We start from the raw sequence: 14,978 nt of genomic DNA on the forward strand, positions 1-14,978 counted from the left end.
AGTTGGCAACAGAGGAGTAAGTGAGAATATTCCCTCAACAGAAAGAAAATTCTGTGTACAGAAAAAAGAGTACTGTGCTAAGAGCAAGAGGACATGTTCTCATCACATTCCTGCATGGTAGGACATATGGAACTTTGAAAATTCACAGACACACTTAAACTTTCAAAGGTTCAGTTTCTTCCAATCTAAAATCAAAGTGACAACATCAAAGTTACTGAGTGTATGTGTGACTATAAAAGAAGAAAATAGAATTATGATTCCATTAATAGTATGTTTTTTAAAGAAATACTTGAAAAGCACTATTACATTATTTTCATATCCCTCTTAATACCAAGGGTGTATTTTCTTTCCAATTCTAAGAGAAAACATGTTCATAGAATGACCCAGAAAACCTGAAAACAGAGTACCATCATTACATTCCTTTTTTTAAACAAGATTTATTTATTTGCAAGAGAGAGAGAGAGGTGTCCCATGCAAGCAGGGAGAGGGGCAGCAGGAGAGGGAGAAGCAGACTCCCCGCTGAGCATGGAGCCCAACACAGCTCCATCTCACAACCCTGAGATCACAACCTGAGCAGAATGATAACCAAGAGTTGGATGCTTAACCAATTGTGCCACCCAGGGACCCCCATCATCACATTCTTATCCCACATATTTTGTAAGGCTCTAGCAAATTTTGCATTTGTATTTGTCACCTATCCATCCTTTCCTTTTCATTTCCACCTTAGTCTTGTGCCTCATTATTTCATAAGGAAATGACTTAAAAACCACCCTAACTTACCTTTCTTGCCTCCAGTCTTTCTCCACTTCAATCTGTCCTGGATACTGTGAAAGGCATTATCACACTTAAACATGGCTTTTATCATGTCACTTATTTCTCATAGATGGTCACTATTTCCAGAATTCATAGAATTACTGTCCTTAAGGTTTTAAAAAAGCATGTCCTATGATATTATTTTATATATATGTAAAATATATATATGTCACATTTCTATTTATATATTTATACCTGTGCTCCCTATTTTCTGATCTCTAGAGTATCACTTTTTTTTTTTTAAATCAGGCTAACTCCTACCTTAACAGATCTAATTTATTTGTCCTAATCTTCATGGAGTTTTATTATATAATTACATCTACTATTTACTCAACACAGCCCTAAAATAGACATCCTACTTGATTTTCCCTGTGGAGCATCCCTTCTGACCTCTGCGTGTGTATTAACAGAGACATTTCCATCAAATACCTCTTCCATTCTCCTCTGTTTCTCATCCTTCAATGATCATCTAAAAGTCTACTTTGGTGAAGTCTTCTTTGGCCAATCTGAAGTTCATTTTCTGTCCTTTATTGTGTCTCTGCTGTCTGTAACACATACTTTACTGTATCCTAGAGTTTCTGTCTGTATCTCAATCACCATAAAATAAAAAAGCATTTCTGAAATCCTCTTGCTGTAGCTCCTATTCATTCTTCTTGTTTGATCCTCACTGCAAATGAAGAATACGTGATCATTCTTTCAGCATAAAAAGAGTATTTGGTGTATTAAGTTACTCTTTATTCTTCCCGTTACCCATTGAATAATCAGCTTCTAGAGAGCTTCATTTGCTTTCATGTCTAGAGGAAAATACATTTACCTCCAGACTCTTTGAAGAAGCAATAGGATTAGCTTTCCTAGAGGACAAATAGATAAATGAACAAAGTCACAAGCTGGTAGATTAAGCTGTTCCAGTAATAAATATTCCCTGAGCAAAAGACCTTATTCTACTCGAGAACTAGGCAACTAGAAATTCATGATAGAAATGAGGCTTACATTGGGCCCTTCATATTGTTCTGCCACAGCCCTTCCTCTAGCACGTGGTATTGAAGGACCAGTTTATCCAATGTTCACCAGAGAGAATCCTCCAGCTGTGGAAGTGAAAGAGATGGTCCGGAAGTACTTCCCTGAGACCTGGATCTGGGACTTGGTGCCACTCGAGTAAGTTGTGTGTTGTCCACTCGTTTAGGAAGAGATGTGACTCATCCTCCATGATTCTGATGTTCCTGAGCCTTGTAGTTCTGCTCCACTTCTTTCTGGTAAACATTTAGGTTCATAGTTCATTGATCTCATAGCTCAACAATGCAATTTTTTTTTTCTAATTTGGTCCTGAGATATCTAAAATCATGCCAAGTGGGAAACTACCCTTGCCCCTAAAAGGAAAGGAAAACCTTTCAGAGACTTTGCTAGGAGTGCCAAATCTAGGATCAGGTTTAGTATTGACCATACTGGGTTACTAGGTTAGCATGCTCCACAGTCAGCTTGGGTCCATGCTAAAAAAAGGATTGACTCACAAAGGCTTCCTCTTATTCTTTTCTCTAGTTCATCAGGTAGAAATGAGTTGGCAGTGAATGTCCCTGACACCATCACAGAGTGGAAGGCTAGCGCACTCTGCTTGTCTGGATCGACAGGGCTGGGCCTCTCCCCCGTCATCTCTCTTCAAGTGTTCCAGCCCTTCTTCCTGGAACTCATTCTCCCCTACTCTGTGGTGCGAGGAGAAGCCTTTACGCTCAAAGCCACCGTGTTCAACTATTTGTCCCATTGCATTCGGGTAAGGGCACTTCTCTGGGAGTGAGCAAAAGTGGAAGGGAGACGCACAGTTACCATTTAATATCCGGGTCTCCTAGGTAATCTCCCAGCAAATCATAGCTGAAGAATGATGTAGTCTAATTTGGGAATGGAATAGTTGCTAAGAGCAAAGCTCCCTGACTGGTCCAAGGTGGTAAGGTTATATTCATTTGGGGCTTTATTTTTTCTGTGTATTCCTAAATTCAGACATCATTTCCACCTGATTATTTTTCACTCTGACTAAAGCAAACATCTCTTCGTTGTGTTGGCACAAGCCTAAACCCTGGGAATATCTCAATTCTTGTCGGTTTTTCAGTTCCCTATTGGCAACATTAAACTACAAAGCGTTGGACAGGATTTACCTTGTTTGAACAATTTCTCAAAGCCTCTCAATTAGTTCCCATTGTCCCATGAAGCTCCTTGCCCCATCATTGTCCCTTGACCTGTGTTCTTTCTCAAACTTGTGCGTGGGTATGGGGGACAGGTCCGCGTGCAGCTGGAAGCCTTTCCTGACAAGTCAGCGGACCTAGTGAAAAAGAATGAAGAAACTCCCTGTGTTTGTGGAAATAGGCAGAAAACTATGTCCTGGGCTGTGACCCCAAAGTCACTGGGTAAGTGGTAAAGTTGTTGACAAATCCTACTTCCTATGTTGTAATGATGTGCTTTCTGCTCTGATCCAGATACATGTTTTTTTCCTCCTCCTTCAACAATGATGCATTGAAAGAAAATTATATGCAATATAGGAGATACTTGAAAAGACAAACCATGCAATATAGAATACTGTTTAACTCATTAAGAATCTTATTCCCCAGGAAAGGTGAATTTCACAGCTACCGTGGAAGCCCTGCAGTCTCAGGAATTGTGTGGCAACGAGGAGCCAAGAGTCCCAGCACTTGGACGGAAGGATACCGTAATCAAGCCCTTATTAGTTGAGGTATGCCGATAAACTTTCTCTGAGTCTCAGAGCCCTTTTTATATTATATAGCATTATATAATATGTCTGTGACAGTGACATTTCACTCCTCAAAATACAGATGTATCTACAACTCAGCTTCTTACTAACGTTTTCTCTCTACTTTAAAGTGATTGATTTTTTTTCCTATACACTCAGTATGACCTTCCTTTTTCACTTTTTTTTCAATGTAAAGCCTGAAGGAATGGAAAAGGAAGAAACTTTCAACACACTCCTCTGTGCTTCAGGTAAGTGTCAAAAATAGACAAAATTCGCATGTTAAGCCACTTGCCAAAGTGTATAATTTTAGAATGCTCTTTGTGGTATGTTTTCCTCTGGAAAAGAAAATAGTGTACTCTCCCATGTGCAAATCTAACGATACTTGATTCAGAACAGTCTTTTCCTGATGAAGGCTTATAGAAGTTAAAAGACTTACCTAAAAGCTCCTGGCTAATAATGAGAACTAAAGTTGATGACCATAGAATAGGATTCTTTCCAATATCCCTGTGTTTTTCAAACTTCTTCCTAAACAATTTTTGAAGTATTAAAATATCTATGTGGCAATAGTACTATTTATTATTCAATTAAGAGTTTAAAGGTACTCAAGTTTAATTTACTTGTGTAAATTACTTGAAGAAGAACTTCAGGTCACTAACATATATAGGAAACCAATATTTTACTAATACCATTAATATAATCATATAAAAATTACCATTAAAATACTCAACTCTGCACCATCTAGAATCATCTTGAGGACGATGTTCAGTGTGCAGATCTCTCCTCTCTAGAAGCATCCCTTCCCTTGATAATCTCATTTAGTAACAGAACTCAAATAACAACTTTGTACTGGAGACCACAAAATATACAACTTGGGTCCACACTGCTTTCCTAATTCGAACTCGTGTATTCAGTTGCCCATAATCATCTCCACTTACAGGCCTGTAGGCTAATAGGCATCTCAAACTAGCATGTTCAAAACTGCTCTTCTGCTGGTCCCCACAAACCCACTCCTCCTACAATTTTCTCCATCTCAGATGATGGAAATTCGGTTTTTTTGCTTGCTTGAAATAAAAACTTTGGAGTCATCCTTTTCTATGTTCTTTCTCTTATACTCCACACCCAATCTACTTTCAAATCTAGTTGGTTCCACCTTCACATTATATCCAGAATCTTCCCACTTCTCGCTATGTCCACTTCTACTCCAGTCTTGTCTCTCTTCGATCTTCTCAATAACCTCTTAACTGGTCTCCTGGTCATCTTTCCTTGATCCCCTACAGCAAGAGGAATCATTTAAAGCACATTTCAGATCATGTGCCTCTTCTGTTCAAATCTTCCAAGAGTTTCCCACATCCCTGAAAGTTAAAGCCTATGTCTCCAATGTCCCCTCCAAACCCTCACTACTGCCATGACTTCATATCCTATTACTCTCTCCCTTACTCACCCTCCTCTGGCCACACCGGACTCCTAGATTGGTCTTGCAACACAGCCACCATGCTCTAATCTCTGAAATCTTTTCACTTTTTGTTCCTTCTTCCTGGAAGTCTCTTCCCCCAGATATCTATAAATCTTACTCCTTGACATACGTAAAGTCTCCAGTCACCTCTGGTTTTGTTTTATCAAAGAGGGGAACCTGCTTCCCACACCCTACACTTTCTGATTTGCTCTGTCTTACTAGCTCACCCATATAAACACTCTGCTTTAATTTTCTCTATAGAACTTATTAGCATCTATCATACTAAATATTTATTTGTTGTCTTATTACTCCCATTAAAGTGAAAACTGGGAAGTCAGGAAATTTTTTTGAAAATTGTTTATCATTGCACTTAAAACAGAACTTGGCATATAGCACACACTTAACACATATTTATGACATGAATGTTATTTTCAAAAAACACTAATAATAAGTATTAACATAAACAATGAAGGAAAAGAAATAAGCATAACGTAAGGTATATGCTTATAAGGAAATCTGTAAAAATTTAGCACAAACATATATTAATATGAACTTCACTGCGAGATGAATCATGACTTTAGGAGAAAATCAGACTGCATCAAAGAAATTATAGAATGATCAAGAGACATGAGAGGTTGGAATTTGATCAAAAAGAGGAAACATTTCAAAAAAATAGAATATTTCTCCATTTTTTCCCTTCCCTTATATATATTTGTCTTCTTTCATTAGAAACTGGTGTATCTGAAAAGTTGTCACTAAAAGTTCCTTCAGATGTGGTTGAAGGATCTGCCAGGGCGACGTATTCGGTTTTGGGTGAGTCTGCCAGCCCAAGGCAAGCAGCTGTCCATCTCATTACTCTAGTGCATGCAGCCTAACCATCCACAGTTAATGAAGACTTTGGCTGTAGGCATTGGATTGAGAGGAAGAGCGCTAAGCTAAGAATCTCATTGTATATTAGTCAGAAAGGGGGTTGAATAGATGTTGTGCTACTTCTTATACCTTGACATACTCGAAAGAGTAAGAAGGGTCACTTCTCTGTGCCCTCATCTTCAGAGATTGACTAGGTGGTGATGCTTCCTAATAGATTTGAAAACAGTTGGTTTTTACCAGACATGCGGTTCATCAGAAAAGATGTGCCCAGCCATTGTTTTTCCAATCCTGGAATCATCGACTTTCTTTGTCCCACTTTTCTCTATCCTTTCTATTTCTTGTTTTTCTTCAGCTCTTATGCTTTCTTGTCCTTCCCTCCATACGTGATTTGACCTCTCATTTAGCTAGTAATCTATCTTCCTATCCCAACAGAAACCAGCTCTGCGTTCCTCTGATTTTTTTTAAGGATTTATTTATTTATTTGAGAGAGAGAGAAAGAGAGAGAGCACCCATGCTAGCGAGTAGAGGGAGGAGCAGGGCAGAGGGAGAGAATCCTTAAGCAGACTCCCTGCTGAGCACAGAGCCCAACGCAGGGCTCGATCCCATGACCCATGAGATAGATCATGACCTAAGCAGAAACCAAGAGTTGGACACTTGAATGACTGAGCCACCCAGGCACTCTTCCTCTGATTTTTTTAATGTCTTTCATTCCCCAGGTGACATATTAGGCTCTGCAATGCAAAATCTTCATAATCTTCTCCAGATGCCGTATGGTTGTGGAGAGCAAAATATGGTCCTTTTTGTCCCTAACATCTATGTTCTGAACTATCTGAATGAGACACGACAGCTGACAGAGACTATCAAGTCCAAAGCCATCAGCTACCTCATCAGTGGTGAGCAATAATCCCAAAAGGAGAAATCTTAATTGATTCCCCAAATATCTCTCTCAGTGAACTCAAATCAGCATCCCTTTGGTTAAGATTTCATAATCACTGTTGCTGTGACAACCAATGAAATGTCCCACTCTACTACCGAAAATTCAATGGCATTATCAAGCCTTAGAGACATCTTAATAAAATAGTAGTTTTCCTATGATTTCTATCCAAGTATTGAGGAAAAAACTGATTTATTCTCCAATGTCTCTGCTATTTCATAAATCTATGAATATTTCTTCTTCAGGGTACCAAAGGCAGTTGAATTATAAGCACAGTGATGGTTCATACAGCACCTTTGGGGATCATCGTGGCAGAAGTCAGGGAAACACTTGGTAAGATAATTATTTCCACAGGCTTGCTATAGATCCATTCTATTCTGGAATTCTGGAAATAATTATTCTCTGATACCTGGAGTTCTTTCATGGAAATGTGTTATCCTTTAAAAATCCATATGTCTGTCATCACTACTGTGTGATCTCACCATTTCGTGTATGAGTGCAGGCATCTGTGATAGCACAGTAAATAGCAGTAAAATAAAGATCCCCCCGAATGGAAATATAAGGCAGAAAGTGTTATAATGTGAAATGGTAGTAGGAGAAGCTTCTATACTGTGCATTAAGGGAAAGGAAGAGGGAAAAGAAAGAAAGAGACTGTGATGTTATTAAAATCATTCAGGAAATCGCAGTGTGGGTGATGGAAAGGTTCGGAGGCTCCAGCAAACATTTCGTGAGGAAAAAAAAAAAAAGTGGAAAGCATCAATTCAGGAGAAACCAATAAAGTTGAGATTTAAAAAAGGAATTCAGATATTTGATGAACAAACAAGAATATTTAGTGTGCAAGTGTCATTTCCCCACCAATTCTCCCCAACAATTTCCTCCCCTGGATGGTGAAGACCAATGTCTGAATGCAGTTGCCCAAAGTGAGCTTTAAATGTGAGATGGTCCTCATGTCTATCTCTCCTGTGCTGGACAGGCTCACTGCATTTGTGCTCAAGTCCTTTGCTCAAGCCCGGTCGCACATTTTTGTGGAGATGTCACACATCACCAATGCCCTCACCTGGCTCTCACAGAGACAGAAAGAAAATGGTTGTTTCCAGCGCTCCGGATCACTGCTAAATAATGCTATTAAGGTAGTGCCATTCATTTTGTTCTAGTCCCTGAAAATAGTGACATGTAATGAGGAGAAAATGCCTCCTGCTGATTCCTCACATCTTGGTGACATAGCTTTGAGGAAGGATGGTACTCTAAAGCTTCTGAAATCTGACAATAAATTAGTAGTTTTTTACTAAATTATAAAATACTGTGCAAAAAAAAAACCCTCAATATATTACTAAAAGTGAGGGGAAATGACTTGGGACAGATTCGAGAATATGAGGGTGGAGGGGAAATGGGGAAAAATCAATAATATTGCACAAGGAAAGATGCTTTCTAGTGAAGAGTGTGCAGGGGGATAAGTAGAATGAGCCAGCTCTGGCTAATGAATATTGGAGTGTTTGAGTATCTCTGCCTCTGATCTTTACAGGGTGGGGTAGATGACGAACTGACGCTCTCTGCCTACATCACCATTGCTCTGCTGGAGATGCCACTACCTGTCACTGTATGTACCAGCACAGTCCCTGTAGCTCCCTCACAAATATAAGGAATACAAATCATGAAACTATGACTCTCTGAGGAAAATGAGTTGTGGTTTTCATGTTATTTAGTTTTGGTATATTCCACTAGACCATAAAAGACCAGATCCCTTTGGAAGCTGCAGAGGAAATGATTCTCTGGTCAGAACCCGTGATGTTACATGACACATTGTGCCCTTTAATCTGGTGTTAGCCTGTGGACAATTCATTAGCCTGCTTCTGCTATCTAAAGATCTCTTTTCATCTGCCTTATAGCACCCTGTTGTCCGCAATGCTCTGTTCTGCCTGGAAAATGCCTGGGGATCCATCTCAGAGGCCCGAGGAAGTCTTGTCTATACCAAGGCATTATTGGCCTATGCCTTTGCCCTAGCAGGAAACCAGGCCAAGCGAAGTGAGCTTCTTGAATCGTTGGACAAAGACGCTGTGAAAGAAGGTAAGGGCTGCTACTGCACAATTTACCTCCCAAATCACCAGTGATTGACGGGCGCCTGGGGGGCTCAGTGGGTTAAGCATCTGCCTTCGCTTGGATCATGATCTCAGGGTCCTGGGATAGAGCCCCACGTCAGGCTCCCTGCTCAGCGGGGAGACTGCTTCTCCCTCTACCCGTCCTCCCCTGCTCATGATCTCTCTCTCGCAATTAAATAAATAAAATCTTTAAAAATTAATTAATTAATTAATTAATTAAGATCATTCTTTAAGTTTAAGATCATATTCTGTTCTATTTCAAAGAGGATTCAATCCACTGGCAGCGTCCTGGGAAAGTTGAAGACGTTACAACATTCTATTATCAACCCCGGGCTCCTTCTGTTGAAGTGGAGATGACTTCGTACTTGCTTCTTGCCTATCTTACTGCTTGGCCGGCCCCATCTTCAGAAGACCTGTCTGTGGCCTCACGTATTGTGAAATGGATCATCAAACAACAAAACCCCAATGGGGGCTTCTCCTCCACTCAGGTCTGTGGAGAGAGAGAGCCTCTAGGAAGAAAAATAAATATGTTAATACATGTATAGACATATTCTAGGAGTTGAATAATCGGACAATATTTCTAATTCATACTTTCTCCATTCCTCCATCACCAGAAAGGTTCCAGCCTCATTATTTTATATATTCATTATTGAATAAAATCCTCTGTACGGTCTCTCATATCTTCCTTCCTTAGTCGACCCCCAAATGGAAAATAAATCAATCTTCCTAATGCAATATTTCATAAAATTACTTCCCTGATAAAGTAAATATTTTTTTTTCCATCCAAAGACTAAAATTATCTAATAATGTTATTCAAAATATTTACTCTCCCCCAGTAAGCACAAATATTGCCATCTAATTAGGCTAATCCCTTCACTTTTTCTGGAATTGGCTCTCTCCTTTTTCTATGTCTCCACATAATATTTCCCACCCTGGTAGTCCCTGATGCCTCTCTTTCTGTCTATATAAACCTTTCTCATGATTCATACATAATTTTATTTCTTCCTCACGGTACCTTCTTCAAGTACGTCTTCTTACTTACCTTCTCATGAGGAAGTCTTCTCTTACTAATCTAGCTCTGCCTTCTTTTCCTTTCTCTGAATGTTTACAACAAAAATTATTATATAAATTTCTAAATTATTGAAATAGCTTTTGCTCTATGTCAATGTGTGGGTCTAATTTCCATATGTATAGTGTAAACTACTTGAATGGAGAAACTTTTTTATGTCCCCCTAAAGTACATAGAATAGTTTATGTTAATAACGGGTCTGCGTTTGTCATGAAATAACTCTGAGAGTGGTATTGATATGATTTACATCCAGTATGATTTTGTTACCTGCACTACTGTGATTTCTGCCCCATCTTTTTTTAGGATACTGTGGTAGCTCTCCAAGCCCTGTCCAAATATGGAGCAGCAACTTTCAGTAGAAGGGAGAAAGCAACTGTAGTGACTGTCAAGTCTTCAGAGACGTTCTTTGAAGAATTCCAAGTCCACTATACCAATTGCCTGTTGCTGCAGGAGGTCAGGTTGCCAGAGATTCCAGGGGAATACAGCACGACCGTGTCAGGGTCAGGATGTGTGTATCTTCAGGTGAGACTTCCAGGGTTTAGGGGATGCTACAAATGAGGAGAAAAAGCCTCAAGAATTGGATATGAATCTCCAAATGGAAAAAGAAATGTGCGCTAAAGAGAGACAGACTATTTGAGTGCAATGACAAAGGATTTTTTTTCCATTTGTTTCAGACATCCTTGAGATATAACATCCTGCCCAAGAAAGAAGGGAAAGTCCCCTTCACTCTGAAGGTTGATACTCTCCCCAAGAATTGTGATGGAGTAGGTGCTCACAGGAAATTCCAGATTCACATCAACATTAGGTAAATCCATTTGTTGGTAAGACCTTTTGTAGAATATGGAGCAACTGATTTTCTTTTGCGGGGGAACTCCATTGTCTCAAGTCACACAATATGAATATAGAATTCTCGCAATATTTACTAACAAGAAAATTTTCTTCACTCATACCGAAAAACCTTAACGTTGAGCATATGATGTTGCCATACCTGCGGAGTGGAGTTCATAATGATGGGTTTTCCAAATAAGCATAGCAGAAACAAATAGAATAGATAGGGAAGCTGAGTGGTAGTTAAGGATAGGGAACACCAGAAATAATAGAGAAGGGGGAATTTCTGTCTTTTTTTTTTTTTTTTTTAAAGATTTTTTTAAAAAGGGGGAATTTCTGTCTTGAATGAACTCCAAAGAATTTTGTTTGAATGCCTTGTCCATGTGCCTTGCCTTCATAGTTATACTGGGGAACGACGAAGCTCCAACATGGTCATTGTTGACGTGAAGATGGTATCAGGCTTCATACCTATGAAATCATCAGTGAAAAAGGTAAAGCCTAAATCCTTTACAGATAGCAAAGTCATGATAAATCCTGACATTTATGCTTGTCAATTTTATTGGGTTTTCAAAAGGTTTACTCCCTCACACTTACTTCTCTAGAGTGTTTCCATCATTTTAATAGTGGGTGTCACCATTATGTGGTCTCAGTGTAAGACGTAAGTCATAGACATGGTTAATAATGCTCCAGCAGCCCTTGAGACATTAGGTATGTGGAGAGGTATTGAATTGTCATATATTTTAAAAAGGGAAATATATATATACATATGTATAATATAAAAATATATCTCATATATGCACATACATATGATAAATGCGATATTCTTCCTTTTTTCTTTTTATATGGAAAGGATAATTCTCTCTCATGCATCATGAAAATGTATATGTTAGAGATAGACTAGATAGATGATAGAGAGGTGGACAGATAGATACAGAGATATATAGGTATAGATGATAGAGATGACAGATAATAGAGAAAGGATTTAATAAATATTACTATTATTCTCAAAGAAATCACAATTAGCAGTTTGGATGTTTATGAACAGCCAGTTAGATCATAAGTACCTGAAAAGTGCTCTTAGCCTGGAATTTCCTCATCCCATATGTCTGGCTTATACTCTTGGTCAACAGCTCCAAGAAAAGCCTCAGATTCAAAGGACTGAAGTGAGCACCAACCATGTCCTGATTTACTTTGAAGAGGTAAGATTCTATGACTCTGCTAGAAACTACTGGAGTAGTGGACACACCAATCCAGATTCTGGGTAATGTTTTGTACACACAAGTGAAGGAGAAGAAAATAGCCATAGAGGGAAATGAAGCCTGGATTGGTCAACAAGGCTCAATTTACTACATTTGACTGTCCATAGAATCATCTCTTTTGTCCTTCTTGTATCTGCCACTGAGTGTATTATGCAAATCTCAAAATGTCTCATTCTTTCCATAGGTTTTGATACAGATGGATAGCATAACCATAAGGTTTGATAGTATCATAGGAAGAGAGGATGGTAACTAGAAACTAAGTTAATCTTTGATTCCAATTCAGTTTTCCTGTCTCTCCAGCTAACCAATCAAATTGTGAGTTTCTCCTTCTCAGTGGAACAAGACGTCCAAGTGGACAATTTAAAACCAGCTACTGTAAAAGCCTATGATTATTACGAGACAGGTGAGTGGGATTCAGACATGCTGAGTTTTGAAAGGAAAAAACTGACTAATCTGGTAAAGGGTCACCGTAACTCAAACAAAATCCCACAGTCTTTCACCAGAAGAAAAAGTGAGTTTACGGTCATTGGATAATCATGTGCCCCCTAAACTAGTCTTGAACCATTCTTATAAAGCAATAAGGGGATCAGTTCTTTCTAATTTCTCCTATAAAGTTGTTTGTTCTGGAGTGAAATATTCCAGAAATATAAGTAGAATAGCAATAACTAAAAAACACCTCAGTACTGATTTGTGATATGAGACCTAAAATTTGATCCATTTTTAAAAATATTTTATTTATTTATTTGAGAGAGACAGAGCATGCATGAGAGAGAGCATGATCTGGGAGGAGGGGCAAAGGGAAAGGGAGAAGCAGACTCCCTGGTGAGCAGGGAGTCGGATGGGGGGACCTGAGCGGAAGGCAGATGCTTAACTGACTGAGCCACCCAGGTGCCCCAAATTTGATCCATTGTTGACTCATGCCTTGAGTAGTCTCACAAAATTTGGGAAACTCTGTAATATATCAGGAAATTCTTCCATTTGCTCATGTCTTTGAACTAGAAATTTACCAGCATCATAACATGCTGGTAGTGTTAAAACTACTCTTTCCTGGAATGAGAAACAGTTCAGAGAGGAAGTTAAACTCCAATAAAGAGAACACAGCTGTGAAGAGGGCCATACAGTATCCCATAGATAGACAACCTTCCATCTGTGAAACCTGCCCCTGACTTCTGTATCCAAGCCCAGTTTTCTCTTACTGCCCCCTCCACTAGTCCTGCATGGTTTAGTAAAGAAGTCATTCATTTCCATTGGCTCCATAACTGTCTTTATTCTTTTTTTCCTAGCTTACACAGTTATTTTACAATTAACTGCCCATATGCTTATTACTGAATGTCTTCACTCTTTCTGTCTTATCATTTTGTGTTTCAGGGGAATTCACTATTGAAGAATACAGGGATCCCTGCAGTGCTGGTAAGGTATAAACAGTGAAGTCTAATGCCAACATAAAGAAAATAAATAAACATCAGTTGTCCATATATGGTTGCTTCTTGAGTACATCCTTATCATATTATAAAGACCATGGTGTATCATTTAGGAACTTAAACGATTTCAAATGTATTACAGAATTTCTCGGTAGAAAAAAATGCAAGTAAAGTATAATTACTGGGTCTGGGGTGACTTGTTTGCAGACAAATCCAGGAATTTACCACATATAAAAACTAAATCATTTAATATTTAGTTTATATTCTATACCCAGTGGTGATATATTTATCACCTATGAACTTTTTAGGATATTTCTAAACTTATACTAGTTAAGGTCAGGAAACTTTTCCCTGTAGTTTTCCATATAGCACAGCATGAGAGATGTGATCTACAAGATTTTCCTTTACACCAGTCGACAATGTTCATTTCTGACAATATAACACTTGTGAGACCTTCAGTTCTCCATTCTAAAATAGGAAACAAGGGCGCCTGGGTGGCTCAGTTGGTTAAGCGACTGCCTTCGGCTCAGGTCATGATCCTGGAGTCCCTGGATTGAGTCCCGCATCGGGCTCCCTGCTCGGCAGGGAGTCTGCTTCTCCCTCTGACCCTCCTCCCTCTCATGCTCTCTGTCTCTCATTCTCTCTGTCTCAAATAAATAAATAAAATCTTTAAAAAAAATAAAATAAAATAAAATAAAATAGGAAACAAAAAACAAGAACAGCCCTATCATTAAAAATAATTAAAATTTATTAAGTTCAAATATTTATGATTGAAATACAAAACATTATTCCTTTAGTAGATGACAGAATTTCCTTAATTTTCCTATCTTTTATTCTACTGTTTAGAATCTGAACACAGAAATGCTTGAAAATGGAAACTTGTGGACCTCATCAGATGATGTTCTCCAGGAACGAAGGACAAAGACTTATCAGGAGAGAGAAGATAGTGGGAGAAAGAGGGGACAGGAATTGGAAATATATAAAATTTGATGTTGAATAAATTTATGACATATACACTTCTACCATTTCTTTTGTTCTGTATCGATATTATATTTCCCTTCTGAAGTATGTGTCTATTCCCCGCAGTATTTTTACAAACACTATAAAAGCTATATGAAAAGCTGAGCTAAAAACACTACAGATAAATCAAAATGGAATTCCAAAAAATGTTCAAGTAACCCACAGGAAGGTAGACAAAAGAAAACAATGTTTCCAAATATTGGAAACAACCAAAATGTCCATTAATAGGCAAATGGTTATACTAACTGTGGTACATTCATGCCATGGAATACTACTCAGCAATAAAAAGGAACAAACTATTGATCTACACAAAAATTTGAATGGATTTCAAGAACATTATGCTGGGTGAAAATAAAGCCAATTTCAAGAGGTCATACTATACGATTCCTTTTATTCATTTTATTCTCATGAAATGAGAGAATTATAGAAATGGGGAAAAATTAGTGGTTTCCAGGGATTAGGGATGGTAGGGCAAGGGGGG

General features: G+C 38.5%; 1 protein-coding gene across 1 annotated transcript in view; it reads left to right on the plus strand.

The window, feature by feature from the left end:
- Nucleotides 1-14,464, plus strand: part of LOC110580770 (pregnancy zone protein-like) — a 45,046-nt gene extending 30,582 nt beyond the window's left edge. The window contains exons 19-38 of the mRNA XM_021690432.1: nucleotides 42-117; nucleotides 1,833-1,968; nucleotides 2,350-2,578; nucleotides 3,080-3,206; nucleotides 3,408-3,529; nucleotides 3,744-3,795; nucleotides 5,730-5,813; nucleotides 6,587-6,763; nucleotides 7,050-7,137; nucleotides 7,778-7,934; nucleotides 8,327-8,401; nucleotides 8,691-8,868; nucleotides 9,165-9,388; nucleotides 10,273-10,491; nucleotides 10,644-10,774; nucleotides 11,198-11,288; nucleotides 11,928-11,996; nucleotides 12,357-12,459; nucleotides 13,425-13,466; nucleotides 14,324-14,464. Coding sequence (XP_021546107.1) covers nucleotides 42-117; nucleotides 1,833-1,968; nucleotides 2,350-2,578; nucleotides 3,080-3,206; nucleotides 3,408-3,529; nucleotides 3,744-3,795; nucleotides 5,730-5,813; nucleotides 6,587-6,763; nucleotides 7,050-7,137; nucleotides 7,778-7,934; nucleotides 8,327-8,401; nucleotides 8,691-8,868; nucleotides 9,165-9,388; nucleotides 10,273-10,491; nucleotides 10,644-10,774; nucleotides 11,198-11,288; nucleotides 11,928-11,996; nucleotides 12,357-12,459; nucleotides 13,425-13,466; nucleotides 14,324-14,346 — 2,403 coding nt within the window. The 3' untranslated portion in view covers nucleotides 14,347-14,464. The remainder of the gene's footprint in view (nucleotides 1-41; nucleotides 118-1,832; nucleotides 1,969-2,349; nucleotides 2,579-3,079; nucleotides 3,207-3,407; nucleotides 3,530-3,743; nucleotides 3,796-5,729; nucleotides 5,814-6,586; nucleotides 6,764-7,049; nucleotides 7,138-7,777; nucleotides 7,935-8,326; nucleotides 8,402-8,690; nucleotides 8,869-9,164; nucleotides 9,389-10,272; nucleotides 10,492-10,643; nucleotides 10,775-11,197; nucleotides 11,289-11,927; nucleotides 11,997-12,356; nucleotides 12,460-13,424; nucleotides 13,467-14,323) is intronic.
- Nucleotides 14,465-14,978: the final 514 nt, after the last annotated feature.

The sequence above is a fragment of the Neomonachus schauinslandi genome, chromosome 5 (assembly GCF_002201575.2).
Source record: "Neomonachus schauinslandi chromosome 5, ASM220157v2, whole genome shotgun sequence".
NCBI classification, from domain to species: domain Eukaryota; kingdom Metazoa; phylum Chordata; class Mammalia; order Carnivora; family Phocidae; genus Neomonachus; species Neomonachus schauinslandi.